The sequence below is a fragment of the Pristiophorus japonicus genome, chromosome 30, assembly GCF_044704955.1.
Source record: "Pristiophorus japonicus isolate sPriJap1 chromosome 30, sPriJap1.hap1, whole genome shotgun sequence".
Lineage (NCBI taxonomy): Eukaryota > Metazoa > Chordata > Chondrichthyes > Pristiophoridae > Pristiophorus > Pristiophorus japonicus.
The window spans coordinates 7,814,392-7,832,409 of record NC_092006.1 but is presented as its reverse complement, the minus strand read 5'-3'; the positions used below and the strand labels follow the sequence as shown (position 1 = coordinate 7,832,409).

Here is an 18,018-nt window from a genome sequence, read left to right as displayed (position 1 = left end):
GGGGAAGGGGAATGAGCGGCCTCCTTCTGTGCTTGCAAGCACATTGTTGGGAGCCATTTTTGGAGGAGCTTGGGGAAGAGGCACGAGTGGCCTGCTTTTGTGCTCGCAAACAAATTGTGGAGAGCCATTTTCGGAGCAGCTTGGGGAGCGAGCGACCCGCTTTGGAGCTCGCAACCAAATTGGAAGAGAGCCATTTTTAGTGAAGCTTGGCGGGGGTCGGTGTTGGGGGGGGGGGGGGGTTTGAGGGATTGCGGGGGGGGGGGGATGACAGAAAGAGATGGGGGGGGAGGGGGTGAAAAATGCCAACAAAATCTGGCCCTTGTGTTATTATGGTCTGGCAGGAAGTGACCTCAGGCCCAGAGGAAGAAGGAGAGAAGGGGAGGGGGAAGTTTAGGGGGTGGGTGGGGGGGGGAAACCGGATGCAAAAAAAAAAAGAAAATTCCAGAAATCTCAAAAGGAAAGAAAAAATATAGGAGTTGTGGGGGGGGGGGGAAGAAGAAGAAGAAGAAGAAGAAGAAGGGGGGGGGGGCTGTTTGGTCTTTTATGAACATTCTTGCAGCTGGACAAAAAACAGAGGTAAGGCGAGGGGGGTTTCTGTCAGCGGTTGGTTGTGTTCGAGGCCGGGAAGGTTTCTAGCCGGTCGTTTGGGAGAAAAAGGCAGATTTTTTGTTTTCCCGCTTTTTGTCGGCGGCGAGAGAGAAAGCGGACAACAGCCCGCCGCCATCTTGGGGAGAGGGAGGGAGGGAGAGAGAGAGAGAGAGAGAGCGGGGGCCTGCGTCCCGCCCGTCCGGGGAGGGACAGGGACACCGCGGGGAAAGGGGGAAGGCAGACATCGTGGCCGCTCACCTCCCCCGCGACAGGAAAAAAAAAAACAAAACACACATCGAGAGAGAGAGGGAGAGAGAGAGGGAGGAGAGAGGAGAGAGAGAGAGAGAGGGCCGACATCTTTCTCTCTCCGCCATTTGCCCGCCGCCGTCACCCGCCCGGAGCCCGGAGCCCGGAGCCGGCCCCAGTCAGTGAGTGTTCGCGCTCTCCGATAAACACCGCCGCCCGCCGCCTTTTGTTGTTGTTGTTGCCGCCGAGCCAACCCGGCCCCCGGCAGCTTTTGGTGAAGAAGCCCGGGCCCGCCATGTTGTCCAGCGCTCTGTTCTCTCCCTCACATTCAGCTCTCTCTTTCTCTTTTTATCTCTCTCCTTCTTTCTCTCCCTTTATCTTTTTCCTTCGTTCTTCTTTCATTCCTTCTTTATCTATTTCTCTCTCATTCCTTTCTCTCCTTTCATTCTCTTTCTACTTTTATCTTTATTTCTTTCTCTTTCTATCTTTCCTTTCTCCTTTCATTCTCTTCTTTCTCTCCTTTCATTCTCTTCTTTCTCTCCTTTCATTCCTTCTTTCTCTATCTATCTTTCATTCCTTCTTTCTCTGTCTCTCTTTCATTCCTTCTTTCTCTATCTATCTTTCATTCCTTCTTTCTCCTATCTATCTTTCATTCCTTCTTTATCTATCTTTCATTCCTTCTTTCTCTATCTATCTTTCATTCCTTCTTTATCTATCTTTCATTCCTTCTTTATCTATCTTTCATTCCTTCTTTATCTATCTTTCATTCCTTCTTTCTCTATCTTTATTTCTATCCCTCCTTTCCCCTTTCATTCCTTTTTCTCCCTCCTTCCTTCCTTTCTTTCTTTATCTCTTTATTTCTATCTCTCCTTCCATTCCTTCTTTCTCTATCTTTCATTCCTTCTTTCTCTATCTTTTTCTATCCCTCCTTTCTCCTTTCATTCCTTCTTTCTTTCTCTTTATCTCTATTTCTATCTCTCCTTTCATTCCTTCTTTCTCTATCTTTCATTCCTTCTTTCTCTATCTTTCATTCCTTCTTTCTCTATCTTTCATTCCTTCTTTCTCTATCTTTCATTCCTTCTTTCTCTATCTTTCATTCCTTCTTTCTCTATCTTTCATTCCTTCTTTCTCTATCTTTCATTCCTTCTTTCTCTATCTTTCATTCCTTCTTTCTCTATCTTTCATTCCTTCTTTCTCTATCTTTATTTCTATCCCTCCTTTCTCCTTTCATTCCTTCTTTCTTTCTCTTTATCTCTATTTCTATCTCTCCTTTCATTCCTTCTTTCTCTCTTTCATTCCTTCTTTCTCTATCTTTCATTCCTTCTTTCTCTATCTTTCATTCCTTCTTTCTCTATCTTTCATTCCTTCTTTCTCTATCTTTCATTCCTTCTTTCTCTATCTTTCATTCCTTCTTTCTCTATCTTTCATTCCTTCTTTCTCTATCTTTATTTCTATCCCTCCTTTCCCCTTTCATTCCTTTTTCTCCCTCCTTCCTTTCTTTCTCTTTTTATCTCTTTATTTCTATCTCTCCTTTCATTCCTTCTTTCTCACTTTCTCTCCTTTCATTCCTTCTTTCTCCTTTCTTTCCATCTCTTTCTCATTCCTCCTTTTATACCTTTTTTCTTTCTCTCCTTTTTCTATCACTTTCTCTCTTCCAATAAACATGGTTGACTGCAGGCAGCTCCATATATCTTTTTTTTGCAGGAGAATGCAGTGTAATTCTTTTTTTTTGCAAAGGCATGTATTCCTTCCTAAGGCTGTTCTCTCTTGTAAAACAAAAACTGTTGTATTGTGGCAGAGAACGTGGTGCATTATGCAAAATGTGATTGTTTTCTGAATTATTTTACTTTTAATAATTGTTTTTTTTTGCAAAGAGGAGGGAAAATTACATTTTTTTTTCCTTTTGCATTTTGTTGACCGAGTACTTTCTTTGCATTCCCAACCCGTGCAAAAACAAAAGCGTGCATATTATTTTATTTTTTTTTAAAAGCGGAGGTTTCATTTATTTTTCTGCACGATCTGGAATGCAGAAAGAGGCGGTGAAAGCAGTTTCAATCGTAACTTTTGAAAGGGAATACTCTTGTTTAATACTTTGATATTTCAAATAACAGTGTGTTGATATTTGATGTCTCCAAGATAAGAGGAAACTAATTGATGTCCTGTCACTGACTGCTCCATTTTTGATCGGGGGCGGAGGAGCGGCGCGAGATCGGGGCGGAGGAGCGGCTCGAGATCGGGGCGGAGGAGCGGCGCGAGATCGGGGCGGAGGAGCGGCTCGAGATCGGGGCGGAGGAGCGGCGCGAGATCGGGGCCCAGGGGCAGCACGTGCCAGCCCACACTGCGATCTATAGATAGTAGGAGTATGTGTGCCCACTAGGTCCGTGCTGCAGAGCTTGGTCTCAGGTCGTCTGGACCAAGTCCTAGCTCTTGTCAAGCCCGTGTGGTGGCTGGTGTGCAACGGCCACCACACGTTAAATAAATCCACCCACAGGTGTCTTCCATCCTTCAAGATGTAGTTCGGGACCTAGAATGTCAGGTCCCTCATTGAAACACCTGTCCCGGGATGGCAGGGCTGATGTACGAAGAAAGACTGGATCGACTAGGCTTATATTCACTGGAATTTCGAAGAATGAGAGGGGATCGCATAGAAACATATAAAATTTCTGACGGGACTGGACAGGTTAGATGCAGGAAGAATGTTCCCGATGTTGGGGAAGTCCAGAACCAGGGGGTCACAGTCTAAGGATAAGGGGTAAGCCATTTGGGACCGAGATGAGGAGAAACTTCTTCACTCAGAGAATTGTGAACCTGTGGAATTCTCTACCACAGAAAGTTGTTGAGGCCAGTTTGTTGGATATATTCAAAAGGGCGTTAGATGTGGCCCTTATTAAAGGGATCAAGGGGTATGGAGAGAAAGCAGGAATGGGGTACTGAAGTTGCATGATCAGCCATGATCATATTGAATGGTGGTGCAGGCTCGAAGGGCCGAATGGCCTGCTCCTGCACCTATTTTCTATGTTTCTATGAACTCATCCCTTTTTGGTGTCGAAACAGTTTATCCTCGATACGAGGGACTGCCTAATACTGTAGTATACTCTGAAGGGGAAGAATTTTTGCACGGGCTACAGGGAAAGAGCAGCCACTGGCTCGATGAGCCGATTGGCCGCCTCTGTTCCGTTGGGATTCCGCCATTTGGATTGAATTTAAAAGAAAGACCTGCATTTCTGTAGCACCTTTCACGACCGGCTAGCGTCCCAAAGTGCTTCACAGCCAACGGAAGTATCTTTTTGAAGTTGTAACGTGGGGAATTCGGCAATTGGGTACATCGAGTTCCAGGCTGGGGTGCAAGTGGTGCTTGCCAAGCCCAAAATCCACGGCGTCTAAATGTTTACACGGCCGCAATTTCCCCGCCGGGCCGCAGCCTGTTTTTGTCTGAGCGCAGTTCCCACTCCCTCAAGTTCCGCTTGACACTTGGCGACTGAGAAAGAGGGATGTGATTTGTTCTTATCCCTGGAAGAGTAACGGTTCCCTTGCAAGGTGGATTAGCGGAATTCGTGTGTTGCTTGAGGTCATTCAAAAACTCGGCAGCCCGTGTCCTAATTCGCACCGAGTCCCGCTCACCCATCACCCCCTGTGCTCGCTGCCCCCGTGTCCTAATTCGCACTGAGTCCTGCTCACCCATCACCCCCTGTGCTCGCTGCCCCCGTGTCCTAACTCGCACTGAGTCCTGCTCACCCATCACCCCCTGTGCTCGCTGCCCCGTGTCCTAACTCGCACTGAGTCCCGCTCACCTATCACCCCCTGTGCTCGCTTGCCCCATGTCCTAACTCGTACTGAGTCCCGCTCACCCATCACCCCCTGTGCTCGCTGCCCCGTGTCCTAACTCGCACCGAGTCCCGCTCACCCATCAGCCCCTGTGCTCGCTGCCCCGTGTCCTAACTTGCACCGAGTCCCGCTCACCCATCACCCCCTGTGCTCGCTGCCCCGTGTCCTAACTCGCACCGAGTCCCACTCACCCATCACCCCCTGTGCTCGCTGCCCCGTGTCCTAACTCGCACCGAGTCCCGCTCACCCATCACTCCCTGTGCTCGCTGACCTACATTGGCTCCCGGTTAAGCAACGCCTCAATTTCAAAATTCTCATCCGTGTTCACAAATCCCTCCATGGCTTTCGCCCCCTCCCAATCTCTGTAATCTCCCCCAGCCCCACAACCCCCTCGAGATATCTGCGCTCTAATGTTGCCCTTTTGAGCATCCCTGATTATAATGGCTCCGCCATCGGCGGCCGTGCCTTCAGCTGCCTGGGCCCCAAGCTCTGGGACTCCCTCCCTAACCCTCTCCGCCTCTCTCTCCTCCTTCGAGACGCTCCTTAAAACCGACCTCTTTGACCCAGCTTTTGGTCACCTGCTGTAATTTCTTGTTATGTGGCTTGATGTCAAATTTTTTGATTTTGTTTGATAACACTTGGGTGCTATATAAAATACAAATTGTTTTGTTAATCCTGCTATGGCGGTAAATTCTACCCAGTTAGGATCTGTGCAGTGGAAAGTTGCCGTGTTTAGAATAGGATGTGAAAATCGCTTAAAATATTCCAGGGCTGAGGGCTGGACAGTAGCTTTTGCAGCAAAGGGATACTTTCTTCAGCGTCTTTGGACAGGAGACAACTCTGAACCCCGGCACCTCAATCGGTGGGTCGCGGAACCCAGTGAAGTTTTGAAAAGTCCGCCGCGTTTTTAGGGTGCTCCCGTCTGCATCTGGAGCTGCACGTATTTGTCAAACCTATTTTATGTCATTTGGATTCATTTCACGGCCACCATTTTGTTTTTCAAAATGGTTGGTGGCGTGAGCAGTCACCAGCTTGGTTCGCGCGAATTCACGTGCGCTGGCTCTTGCGAACTGTTTTTCTCGTTACAAAACGCTCCGCTCTGAACTCGGTTGCAACTTTGCAGTTTGTTTACAGTTGAACATTAACAGGTTTGATCGAGAAAACTGATAAAGTGGATCTCCCCTGGCATTGCTCATGCAAAGTTGGAGAGGACATACTTTTTTTCGTAATGACAGGAGTGTTGCACAGTTGGGTGTATAATGCATTATAAAGATTTCCAGCTCGATCGCAATACAGGAAAGATGTGATTGCAAATACAACAGGATTCTTCTATCCCTAATTGAGAAGGTGGTGGTGAGCATTATATTCACTGGAATTTAGAAGAATGAGAGGGGATCTCATAGAAACATATAAAATTCTGACGGGACTGGACAAGTTAGATGCAGGAAGAATGTTCCCGATGTTGGGGAAGTCCAGAATCAGGGGTCACAGTCTAAGGATAAGGGGTAAGCCATTTAGGACCGAGATGAGGAGAAACTTCTTCACCCAGAGAATTGTGAACCTGTGGAATTCTCTACCACAGAAAGTTGTTGAGGCCAGTTCGTTAGATATATTCAAAAGGGAGTTAGATGTGGCAGGTACAGGTTACACAGCCAGATAGTAAATGGGTGACCAACAGGAAGAGCAGTGGAAGAAAGGTAGTGCAGGGGTCCCCTGCGGTCATCCCCCTGCAAATCAGATACACCGCCTTGGGTACTGTTGAGGGGGATGACTTATCAGGGGAGGGCAGCAGCAGCCAAGTTCATGGCACCGTGTGTGGCTCTGCTGCACAGGATGGCAGGAAAAAGAGTGGGAGAGCTATTGTGATAGGGGATTCGATTGTAAGGGGAATAGATAGGAGTTTCTGTGGCCGCAACCGCGACTCCAGGATGATATATTGCCTCCCTGGTGCAAGGGTCAAGGATGTCTCGGAGTGGGTGCAGGACATTCTGAAAAGGGAGGGTGAACAGCCAGTTGTCGTGGTGCACATAGGTACCAACGATATAGGTAAAAAAACGGGATGAGGTCCTACGAGACGAATTTAGGGAGCTAGGAGCTAAATTTAAAAAGTAGGACCTCAAAAGTAGTAATCTCAGGATTGCTACCAGTGCCACGTGCGAGTCAGAGTAGGAATCGCAGGATAGCTCAGATGAATACGTGGTGCAGAAGGGAGGGATTCAAATTCCTGGGACATTGGAACCGGTTTTGGGGGAGGTGGGGCCAGTACAAACCGGACGGTCTGCACCTGGGCAGGATCGGAACCAATGTCCTCGGGGGAGTGTTTGCTGCTGCTGTTGGGGAGGAGTTAAACTAACATGGCAGGGGGATGAGAACCTATGCAGGGAGGCAGAGGGAAATAAAAGGGAGACAGAGGCAAAAGATAGAAAGGAGAATAGTAAAAGTGGAGGGCAGGGAATCCCAAGGCAAAAAACAAAAAGGGCAACATTACAGCAAAATTCTAAAGGGGCAAGGTGTGTTAAAAAGACAAGCCTGAAGGCTCTGTGCCTCAATGCGAGGAGTATTCGGAATAAGGTGGACGAATTAACTGCGCAGATAGCAGTTAATGGATATGATGTAATTGGCATCACGGAGACATGGCTCCAGGGTGACCAAGCCTGGGAACTCAACATCCAGGGGTATTCAACATTTAGGAAGGATAGGCAGAGAGGAAAAGGAGGCGGGGTGGCGTTGCTGGTTAAAGAGGAAATTAATGCAATCGTAAGGAAGGTCATTGGCTTGGATGATGTGGAATCGGTATGGGTGGAGCTGCGGAATACCAAAAGGCAGAAAACGCAGGTGGGAGTTGTGTACAGGCCACCAAACAGTAGTAGTGAGGTTGGGGACAGCATCAAACAAGAAATAAGGGATGTGTGCAATAAAGGTACAGCAGTTATCATGGGCGACTTTAATCTACATATAGATTGGGCTAACCAAACTGCTGGCAATGCGGTGGAGGAGGATTTCCTGGAGTGTGTAATGAGAAGGGACTAATTAGCATCTTGTTGTGCGAGGCCCCTTGGGGAAGAGTGACCATAATATGGTAGAATTCTTTATTAAGATGGAGAGTGACAAAGTTAATTCAGAAACTAGGGTCCTAAACTTAAGGAAAGCTAACTTGGACAGCATGAGGTGTGAATTGGCTGGAATAGACTGGCAAATTATACTTAATGGTTGACAGTGGATAGGCAATGGCAAACATTTGTAGATCACATGGATGAACTTCAACAGTTGTACATCCCTGTCTGGAGTAAAAATAAAACGGAAAGTGGCTCAACCGTGGCTAACAAGGGAAATTAAGGATCGTGTTAGATCCAAGGAAGAGGCAGATAAATTGGCCAGAAAAAGCAGCAAATCTGAGAACTGGGAGAAATTTAGAATTCAGCAGAGGAGAACAAAGGGTTTAATTAGGAGGAGGAAAATAGAGTACGAGAGGAAGCTTGCCGGGAACATAAAAACTGTCTATAGATATGTGAAGAGAAAAAGATTAGTCAAAACAAACGTAGGTCCCTTGCAGTCGGACTCAGGTGAGTTAATAATGGGGAACAAAAAAATGGCAGACCAATTGAACAAATATGAAGGAAGAAAGACACAAATGACCTTCCGGATGTACTAGGGACCGAGGGTCTAGTGAGAAGGAGGAACTGAAGGATATCCTTATTAGGCGGGAAATTGTGTTGGGGAAATTGATGGGATTGAAGGCCGACAAATCCCCGGGGCCTGATTGTCTGCATCCCAGAGTACTTAAGGAAGTGGCCCTAGAAATAGTGGATGCATTGGTGATCATTTTCCAACAGTCTATCGACTCGGGATCAGTTCCTATGTATACTGGAGGGTAGCTATTTTTAAAATAGCTTTTTAAAAAAAGGAGGGAGAGAGAAAACGGGAAATTATAGACCGGTTAGCCTGACATCAGTAGTGGGGAAAATGTTGGAATCAATTTATTAAAGATGAAGTAGCAGCGCATTTGGAAAGCAGTGACAGGATCGGTCCAAGCCAGCATGGATTTGTGAAAGGGAAATCATGCTTGACAAATCTTCTGGAATTTTTTGAGGATGTAACTAGTAGAGTGGACAAGGGAGAACCAGTGGATGTGGTATATTTGGACTTTCAAAAGGCCTTTGACAAGGTCCCACATAAGAGATTGGTGTGCAAAATCAAAGCACATGGTATTGGGGGTAATGTACTGGCATGGATAGAGAACTGGTTGGCAGACAGGAAGCAGAGAGTCGGGATAAATGGGTCCTTTTCGGAATGGGAGGCAGTGACTAGTGGAGTGCCGCAGGGCTCGGTGCTGGGACCCCAACTCTTTACAATATACATTAATGATTTGGATGCAGGAATTGAGTGTAATATCTCCAAGTTTGCAGATGACACTAAACTGGGTGGCGTGTGAGCTGTGAGGAGGGTGCTAAGAGGCTGCAGGGTGATTTGGACAGGTTAGGTGAGTGGGCAAATGCATGGCAGATACAGTATAATGTGGATAAATGTGAGGTTATCCAATTTGGTGGCAAAAATACGAAGGCAGAATATTATCTGAATGGTGGCAGATTAGGAAAAGGGGAGGTGCAACGAGACCTGGGTGTCATGGTTCACCAGTCATTGAAAGTTGGCATGCAGGTACAGCAGGCGGTGAAGAAGGCAAATGGTATGTTGGCCTTCATAGCTAGGGGATTTGAGTATAGGAGCAGGGAGGTCTTACTGCAGTTGTACAGGGCCTTGGTGAGGCCTCACCTGGAATATTGTGTTCAGTTTTGGTCTCCTAATCTGAGGAAGGACATTCTTGCTATTGAGGGAGTGCAGCGAAGGTTCACTAGACTGATTCCAGGGATGGCTGGACTGACATATGAGGAGAGACTGGATCGACTGGGCCTTTATACACTGGAGTTTAGAAGGATGAGAGGGGATCTCATAGAAACGTATAAGATTCTGATGGGACGGGACAGGTTAGAGGCGAGAAGAATGTTCCCGATGTTGGGGAAGTCCAGAACCAGGGGTCACAGTCTTAGGATAAGCGGTCGGCCATTTAGGACCGAGATGAGGAGAAACTTCTTCACTCAGAGTTGTTGACCTGTGGCATTCCTTGCCGCAGAGAGTCGTTGATGCCAGTTCATTGGATAAATTCAAGAGGGAGTTAGATGTGGCCTTTATGGCTGAAGGGATCAAGGGGTATGGAGAGAAAGCAGTAATGGGGTATTGAAGTTGCATGATCAGTCATGATCATATTGAATGGTGGTGCAGGCTCGAAGGGCTGAATGGCCTACTCCTGCACCTATTTTCTATGTTGCCTGGACTTGAGAATTTTAGCGATAAGGAAAGATTGGCTCGGCTGGGGTTGTTTTCTTTGGAACAGAGTAGTCCGAGAGGAGACTTAATTGAGGGGTTGAGGTAGAGTGGGTCGCAAGGACCTATTCCTCTCACAGAGAGGTCATTAACCAGGGGGCAGACATTTAAAGTAAATTGTAGGGGGATTTGAGGAGAACTTTTTTTTCACCCGGAGGGTGGTGGGGGTCTGGAACTCACTGCCTGAAAGGGTGGTTAAGGCAGAAACCCTCATCGCATTTCATCATCATCGGCAGTCCCTCGCATCGAGGATGACTTGCGTCCACATCAAAAAGTTCACTGGTTTTTCAATGAAGGACCTAAAATTCCAGGTGCCAAACTAAATCTTGACGGGTGGATGATGCCTGTGCGTGGATTTTTTTAACGTGGGGTGGCCATTGCACACCAGCCACCACACGGGCTTGACAGAGCTAGGTTTTGTGATATGTGTACGCACTAGGTCCGTGCAGCAGAGCTGGTCTCCAGTCGTCTTGAATAACCCTCGTTGCATTTTAAAAAGTACTTGGATGTGCGCCTGAAGTGCCGTAACCTACAGGGCTACGGACCAAGAGCTGGAAAGTGGGATTAGGCTCTTTGTCGGCCGGCGCGGACACGATGGGCCGAATGGGCCTCCTTCTGCGCATTTAAATTTCTATGAATATGATACCATGCACTACTGATCCCGATTTGGAAAGGATGCACATTTTTTGTAGTAAAGAAAGAGTTGCATTTATATAGTGCCTTTAATGACCACCGGACGTCCCAAAGCGCTTTACAGCCAATGAAGTACTTTTGAAGTGTAGTCACTGTTGGGAAATGTGGCAGCCAATTTGCGCACAGCAAGCTCCCACACACAGCAATGTGATAATGACCCAGATTGTCTGTTTTTAGTGATGTTGATTGAGGGATAAATATTGGTCCAAGGACATGATATGATAGCAGGAGCTATTCTGTTGGACGTGCGATGCATTATTGTTTAAAAATTAGTGAATCTCCCGAGGAGTTGACTCGAATTTTATCCCACGTCATAACTTCAAAAGTACCTGATGGCTTGTCGGAGAGGAAAAAAAATTGACATGAGAAATTTCTGCACGAGTTAATGAGCTGCGGGAAATTTGCCTCGAATAAATTGGCCTATAATTGAGCGTGACAAAGGAAATGATCATTGCACGAGGGAGGAGAGAGGACATTGTTTGAAATGTTCTCGGGATGGTGGGAAGTGTAGAACTGCCCTTCGCCTGATTGCTGAAGGCACCAATTATTTTATTCCGTGTCTGACGGAAGTGTGCTGGATGCAATTTTTTTTCCCGTAATAGCAGGTTTCCAATGATGTGCAATTTCAGATAAGACGTTAAACCGAGGCCCCGTCTGCCCCCCCTCCGGTGGATGTAAAAGATCCCGGGGCCACTATTGGAAGAAGAGCAGGGGGAGTGCTCCCCGGTGTCCTGGGGCCAATATTTATCCCTCAACTAACATCACTAAAACAGCTGATCTGGGTCATTATCACATTGCTGTGTGTGGGAGCTTGCTGTGCGCAAATTGACTGCCGCGTTTCCCACATTACAACAGTGGCTACACTCCAAAAAGTACTTCATTGGCTATAAATCGCTTTGAGACGTCCAGTGGCCGTGAAAGGCACTATATAAATGCAAGTCCTTCTGTCACCCATCAGATCTCGCACGATAACTTGGCTTTTCATGTTACAATTTGAAAAAGTATTACTGGCTTTTATTAAAATTAAAGACAAATGTTGGAAGAGATTTCTGTACGAGCGGCAGGATATTTGCCTGTAATTAAGTATGATGAGGAAGTGTGACGTGATGGGTACGCAGTGTCCAGCAATCTTTCTCGTTTTTATTAAAGAACAAATCTATGCAATTCCCCCTCGTTTTTTTTTGGGTGTGCGGCCCCTTTAAGGCATCAAAGTCTGATTATGTGGGTGAGTTCATTCGCAATTTAATTGCTGTCCAGTCTCGATCCCTGCTTTGTTCGTGCAACGCTCAATTAGGAGCCTGTAGATATTGTGGCTGTGACAGGTTCTGGTTCCGGACAGGTTTTTGGGGGTAAAACTTGACATTTTAATACCTTACATGGACTTTTGAATTATTGTATGAGATCGGAAGTGAGAGAAAGGGATTTTTCTTGTCTTCGTTCCTGGGATGTGGGCGTTGCTGGCAAGGCCGGCATTTATTGCCCATCCCTAATTCAGAAGATGGTGGTGAGCCGCCGCCTTGAACCGCTGCAGTCCGTGTGGTGAAGGTGCTCCCACAGTGCTGTTAGGGAGGGAGTTCCAGGATTTTGACCCGGCGACGATGAAGGAACGGCCGATATATTTCCAAGTCGGGATGGTGTGTGTGTGACTCGGAGGGGAGCGTGGAGGTGGTGGTGTTCCCATGCACCTGCTGCCCTTGTCCTTCTAGGCGGTAGAGAGTCGCGGGTTTGGAAGGTGCTGCCGAAGAAGCCTTGGCGAGTTGCTGCAGTGCATCTTGTAGATGGTACACACTGCAGCCACGGTGCGCCGGTGGTGGAGGGAGTGAATGTTGAAGGTGGTGCATGGGCTAAATTACTGCTTCAGTACCAATTTGGGAATGCCGATGGATTAGGTAGTGGTTTAGCGGTGATCCAGAGGGTGTCTTTAATACTAAGTAATCGGGGCCACCCTACATATGATGGTTGAGTGATATGAAATGGTGGCTTTAATGCCAAGTTTTATGGGCGTAGTGGTGATAGGTCTGGGTTAAAATGACGTGAGCGTGATATTTATGCGACATTTGTGACTGGCTGAACAAAATGTCTCCCTTTTCACGGAGCACAACTATAAAGAACCTAACCACAGAACCAAAGCGATCTAATCAAACTTTAATAAGAACATAACATAAGAAATAGGAGCAGGAGTCGGCCATTCAATAAGATCATAGCTGATTTGATCATGGCCTCGACTCCACTTCACCGCCCGCTCCCCATAACCGTTCACTCCCTTATCGTTCAAAAATCTGTCTATCTCCACCGTTTAAATATATTCAATGACCCAGCCTCCACAGCTCTCTTGGGCAGAGAATTCCACAGATTCACGACCTTCAGAGAAGAAATTCCTCCTCATTTCCGTTTTAAATGGGTGATCCCCTTGTGCCCCTTAGTTCTAGATTCCCCAACGAGGAGAAACATCCTCTCTGCATCTACCCTGTCAAGCCCCCCCATAAAATCTGAAAGGCTTCAATAATAATGTTAATCCTATTATCCACGACGCGCTCCAGACGATACGGTGCCCACCGGTCATGGAAGGCCTCGTGCGTGCCAGCGGACACAGTGTGCTCCTCCTCCTGGGCTTGATAGCAGTATACATGCACTGCAGCATGAGGTCGCATCAAGCCTTTATTGTGCTGTGGTCTCATTGCTCCTCTGGCTTCGCACCCCCAGCAACAGATGGACAAGGATCAGTGTTCCTGTGTTGGCATGGTTTGCACGCGGGATAAACTATGGGCGACTAGGTCTGTTTACCCTTTGGCTATCCCTAGGTATTTGCAGTTGATAAAGGACGAGGCAGTCTGGCCGATTATCGAGGGCAAATCCAGAACAACAAAGACGGCACCTTTTTTAATGTAGTTAAACCTCACAGGAGCAATTCTCAAGACAAAATCCGACACCAAGTCTCATAAAGAACATTCGGCAAACCAGTCCCACCCTCCCTTTCCCTCAACCACTGTCTGTCCCACCTGTGACATGGACTGTGGCTCTCGTATTGGACTGTTCAGCCACCTGAGAGCTCATTTTTAGAGTGGAAGCAAGTCTTCCTCAATTCCAAGAGACTGCCTATGATGACCTAGAGAGCGATTAGGACAGGCTAGGTCAAAGAGGTCGGTTTGAAGGAGAGTCTTCAAGGCGGAGTGGTTTGGGGAGGGAGTTCCAGAGCTTGGGGCCCAGGCTGCTGAAGGCACGGCCACCAATGGTTGAACGATTATAATCAGGGATGCTCAGCGGGTCAGAATTAGAGGAGCGCAGACATCTCATGGGGTTGTGGGGCTGGAGGAGGTTACTGAGATAGGGAGGGGGCAAGGGCCATGGAGGGATGAGCATTTTGAAACCGAGGCGTTGCTTAACCAGGAGCCATTGTAGGTCAGCGAGTACAGGGGGTGATGGGTGAGCGGGACTTGGTGCGAGTTAGGACACCGAGCAGGGGGTGATGGGTGAGCGGGACTCGGTGCGAGTTAGGACATGGGGCAGCAAGCACAGGGGTTGATGGGTGAGCGGGTCTCGGTGTGAGTTAGGACACGGGGCTGTGAGCACAGGGGGCGATGGGTGAGCGGGACTCGGTGTGAGTTAGGACACGGGGCAGTGAGCACAGGGGGCGATGGGTGAGCGGGACTCAGTGCGAGTTAGGACACGGGGCAGAATGGTTTTTCAAGTTTACGGAAGGGTGGGAAGCTGGCAGGAGTGCGTTGGAATAGTCAAGTCTAGAGGTGGTAAAGGCATGGATGAGGGTTTCAGCAGCGGATGAGCTGAGGCAGGGGCAGAGACGGGCGATGTTACGGAGGTGGAAATAGGCGATCTTAGTGATGGCGCGGATATGTAGTCGGAAGCTCATTTCAGGGTCAAATAGGACATCAAGGCTGCGAACAGTCTGGTTCAGCCTCAGACAATATAACAAAGGGAATGTAATCTCAAAGTTAGAATTGAGGCAATTTAAAAAGCAAAACGTCTTTACACAAAGGCCTGAGAGAATTCGAAAGAATTAAAGCCTTGCACTTGTGTAGATCCATCTATCAGGGCTCAGAACCCAAAGCATTTGACCTGCCATAAACTACTTTGAAGTGCAGTCATTGTTGCGTGGGCTACTGGGGAATCCACGGCGCCAGAATGCCATGGACCATTCAACTGCTTTGGGCATCACAACTGGGCTCAGTCCTGCGCTCAGCTGAGTTGCACACAGAGAGCGGACAGCTCGGGGCTGCAATGATGCTTGCAGAAGTCTGATAGCCAGGCGGCGACTGATAGAATACTCGAGCCATGTCTTCAGTCGCTTACAAACCTAATGGCGGGTACGGTGGCAGAGCGGTTATGTTACCTGACTGGTAATCCAGACCGTGGACTAATGATCCCGAGACCCGAGTTCAAATCCCACCACGGCAGCTGGGGGAATTTTCAATTAAATAAATCTGGAATAAAAAGCTAGCGGCAGTAATGGTGACTACGAAACGGTCGGATTGTTGTAAAAACCCATCTGGTTTACTCATGTCCTTTTTTAGAGAAGGAAATCTGCCACCCTTACCAGGTCTGGCCGACATGTGACTCCAGACCAACTGAAATGTGGTTGACTCGAAACTGCCCTCTGAAATGGCCGCTCCTTCAAGAAGAAGCCTTCTCGAGGGCAATTGGGACGGGCAATCAATCCAGCCTTGCCGTAATCTTACTGAACGGCAGAGCAGGCTCGAAGAGGCCGTATGGCCGACTGCTGCTCCCATGTTTGATACCCCACACAGCTGCAGTGCAGGACAGAATTGTCTTCCTTTGGGTTAAGCATGGGCATTCTGAACAGTGCAATTTAACCCTTTTCAGATGATTAAGGGCCCACTGGAAGGTCTGTTTGGCGTGTTCAAACCCCGCTGTTTCCCGGCACACCAAATCGCCAGGGCAGGGCGGGGCGGTGCTTCCTTACTTTGTGGATAGGCCCATCTTCCAGAATCGGAATCTCAGACAGCTAGTCTTAAGGATTGTAGGCGTGTTTGTTGGCATTAGTGCCACAGTGTCACTGACCTCTAGAGTGTCAGTTGTGGCTCAGTGGGTAGCACTCTCGCCTTTGAGTCAGAAGGATGTGGGTTAGAGTCCCACTCCAGAGACTTGAACACAAAAATCCAGGCTGACGCTCTCAGTGCCAGTGCTGAGGGAGCGCCGCACTGTCGGAGGGGCAGTACTGAGGGAGCGCCGCACTGTCGGAGGTGCAGTACTGAGGGAGTGCCGCACTGTCGGAGGGGCAGTACTGAGGGAGCGCCGCACTGTCGGAGGGGCGGTACTGAGGGAGCACCGCACTGTCTGAGGGAGCGCCGCACTGTCGGAGGGGCGGTGCTGAGGGAGCGCCGCACTGTCGGAGGGGCGGTGCTGAGGGAGCGCCGCACTGTCGGAGGGGCGGTGCTGAGGGAGCGCCGCACTGTCGGAGGGGCGGTGCTGAGGGAGCGCCGCACTGTCGGAGGGGCGGTGCTGAGGGAGCGCCGCACTGTGGGAGGGGCGCACTGTCGGAGGGGCAGTACTGAGAGGGTGCTGCATTGTCGGAGGGGCTGCCTTTCGGATGAGACGTCTTCCCTCTCGGGTGGACGCAAAAGATCCCACAGCCACTATTGGAAGAAGAGCAGGGGGAGTTCTCCCCGGTGTCCTGGGGCCAATATTTATCTTCGACCAATTAACACCAGAAACAGATGATCTGGGTCATTATCACATTGCTGTGTGTGGTAGCTTGCTGTGTGCAAATTGAGTTGCCGCGTTTCCCACATTACAACAGTGATTACACTCCAAAAGTACTTCATCGGCTGTAAAGCGCTTTGGGACGTCCTAAGGTGGTGAAAGGCGTTATCTAAACGCAAGTCTTTTTTTACGTTTATCTTCATCTGAAACGATGGAGTTCGGATGAAGAGCAAAGTAGAAATGGAGCCGAGAGGCTGAATTACACAAAGGATGGTGAGCTTGCAAATTCACATTCGTTTTATGTAAACAGGTTTGCATCGCAGGCTGTAATTTAGTTGTGTTTAATATACAAAAATAATGTGCAGATATTTGATTATTGCGGTGTGACTTAATTTGTATTCAAGGACATGTGTTTGGGAGTTGTGGCCAAGTCTTCGTTCAATGGCTGGAAACCGGGTAGTAAGTGGTGCTTAATGATGTGAACATACAAAAGCACTTCTGTAAACATTTAGGACAGTGATGAGGAGGAATTTCTTCACTCAGAGGGTGGTGTATCTTTGGAATTCTCTGCCCCAGAGGGCTGTGGAGGCTCAGTCATTGAGTATATTCAAGACGGAGATCGATAGATTTTTGGACACTCTGGGTGGAATCGAGGGATCGGGCGGGAAAGTGGAGTTGAGGTCGAAGATCAGCCGTGATCTCATTGAATGGCGGAGCAGGCTCGAGGGGCCAAGTGTCCCGACTCCTGCTCCTAATTCTCATGTCCTTATTAAACCTTGTTTTCACAAAAACCTTGTGTTTGCGGGATTTGAACACGCTCTCACGCAGCACTGAGGTGACATTTTGTTCCTGTATCGTCCAGAGTCGCCGCCCTCGGGAAGACATTGAACCAATGTCTCATCTGCCTATTGAGGTAGATGGTAGCGAGGCACCCAACCAACAGCCCCAACTGAAAAGAAGTGAATCTGTAAAGCTCCGGATTCTAAATTTCAGGGTGTAACGTGGTGCAAAAGGAAAATACAGGTCTATATGTGTTAAGGGATCAGAGGGATCGGTGGGTACAGATGCACAGATCACTGCAGGTTAATAAGGCCATATCCAGCCACCCAAACACTGGGGTTCATTTCTAGAGGGTTGGAATTGAAAAGCAGAGAGGTTGCGTTAAACTTGTATTGAACCCTGGTTAGACCACACTTGGAGCACTGTGCACTATTCTGGTCTCCATATTACCTTGGTTAGACCACACCTGGAGCACTGAACAGTTCTGGTCAGGTTAGACCACACTTGGAGCACCGTTCAGTTCTGGTCTCCATATACCTGAGTTAGACCACACTTGGAGCACTGTGCACAATTCTGGTCTCCACATACCTGGGTTAGACCACACTTGGGAACACTCTGCACAGTTCTGGTCTCCATATACCTGAGTTAGACCACACTTGGCGCACTGTGCACAGTTCTGGTCTCCACATACCTGGGTTAGACCACACTTGGAGCACTGTGCACAGTTCTGGTCTCCATATACCTGAGTTAGACCACACTTGGAGCACTGTGCACAGTTCTGGTCTCCATATACCTGGGTTAGACCACACTTGGGAGCACTGTGCACAG

The 18,018-nt window shown here is 48.3% G+C and overlaps 1 protein-coding gene across 7 annotated transcripts in view; it reads left to right on the top strand.

Annotated features, from left to right (window-relative positions):
- Positions 1-495: 495 nt before the first annotated feature.
- pogzb (pogo transposable element derived with ZNF domain b) overlaps positions 496-18,018 on the top strand; it is a 108,989-nt gene continuing 91,466 nt past the window's right edge. For 6 of the 7 annotated variants that reach the window (XM_070868612.1, XM_070868617.1, XM_070868616.1 and 3 more), the window contains exon 1: positions 496-576. In XM_070868612.1, the coding sequence (XP_070724713.1) occupies positions 544-576 (33 nt within the window). In that variant the 5' untranslated portion in view covers positions 496-543. Of the gene's footprint in view, positions 577-759; positions 1,017-18,018 lie in introns of those variants that run through there. The other variant, XM_070868618.1, reaches the window with a different exon arrangement.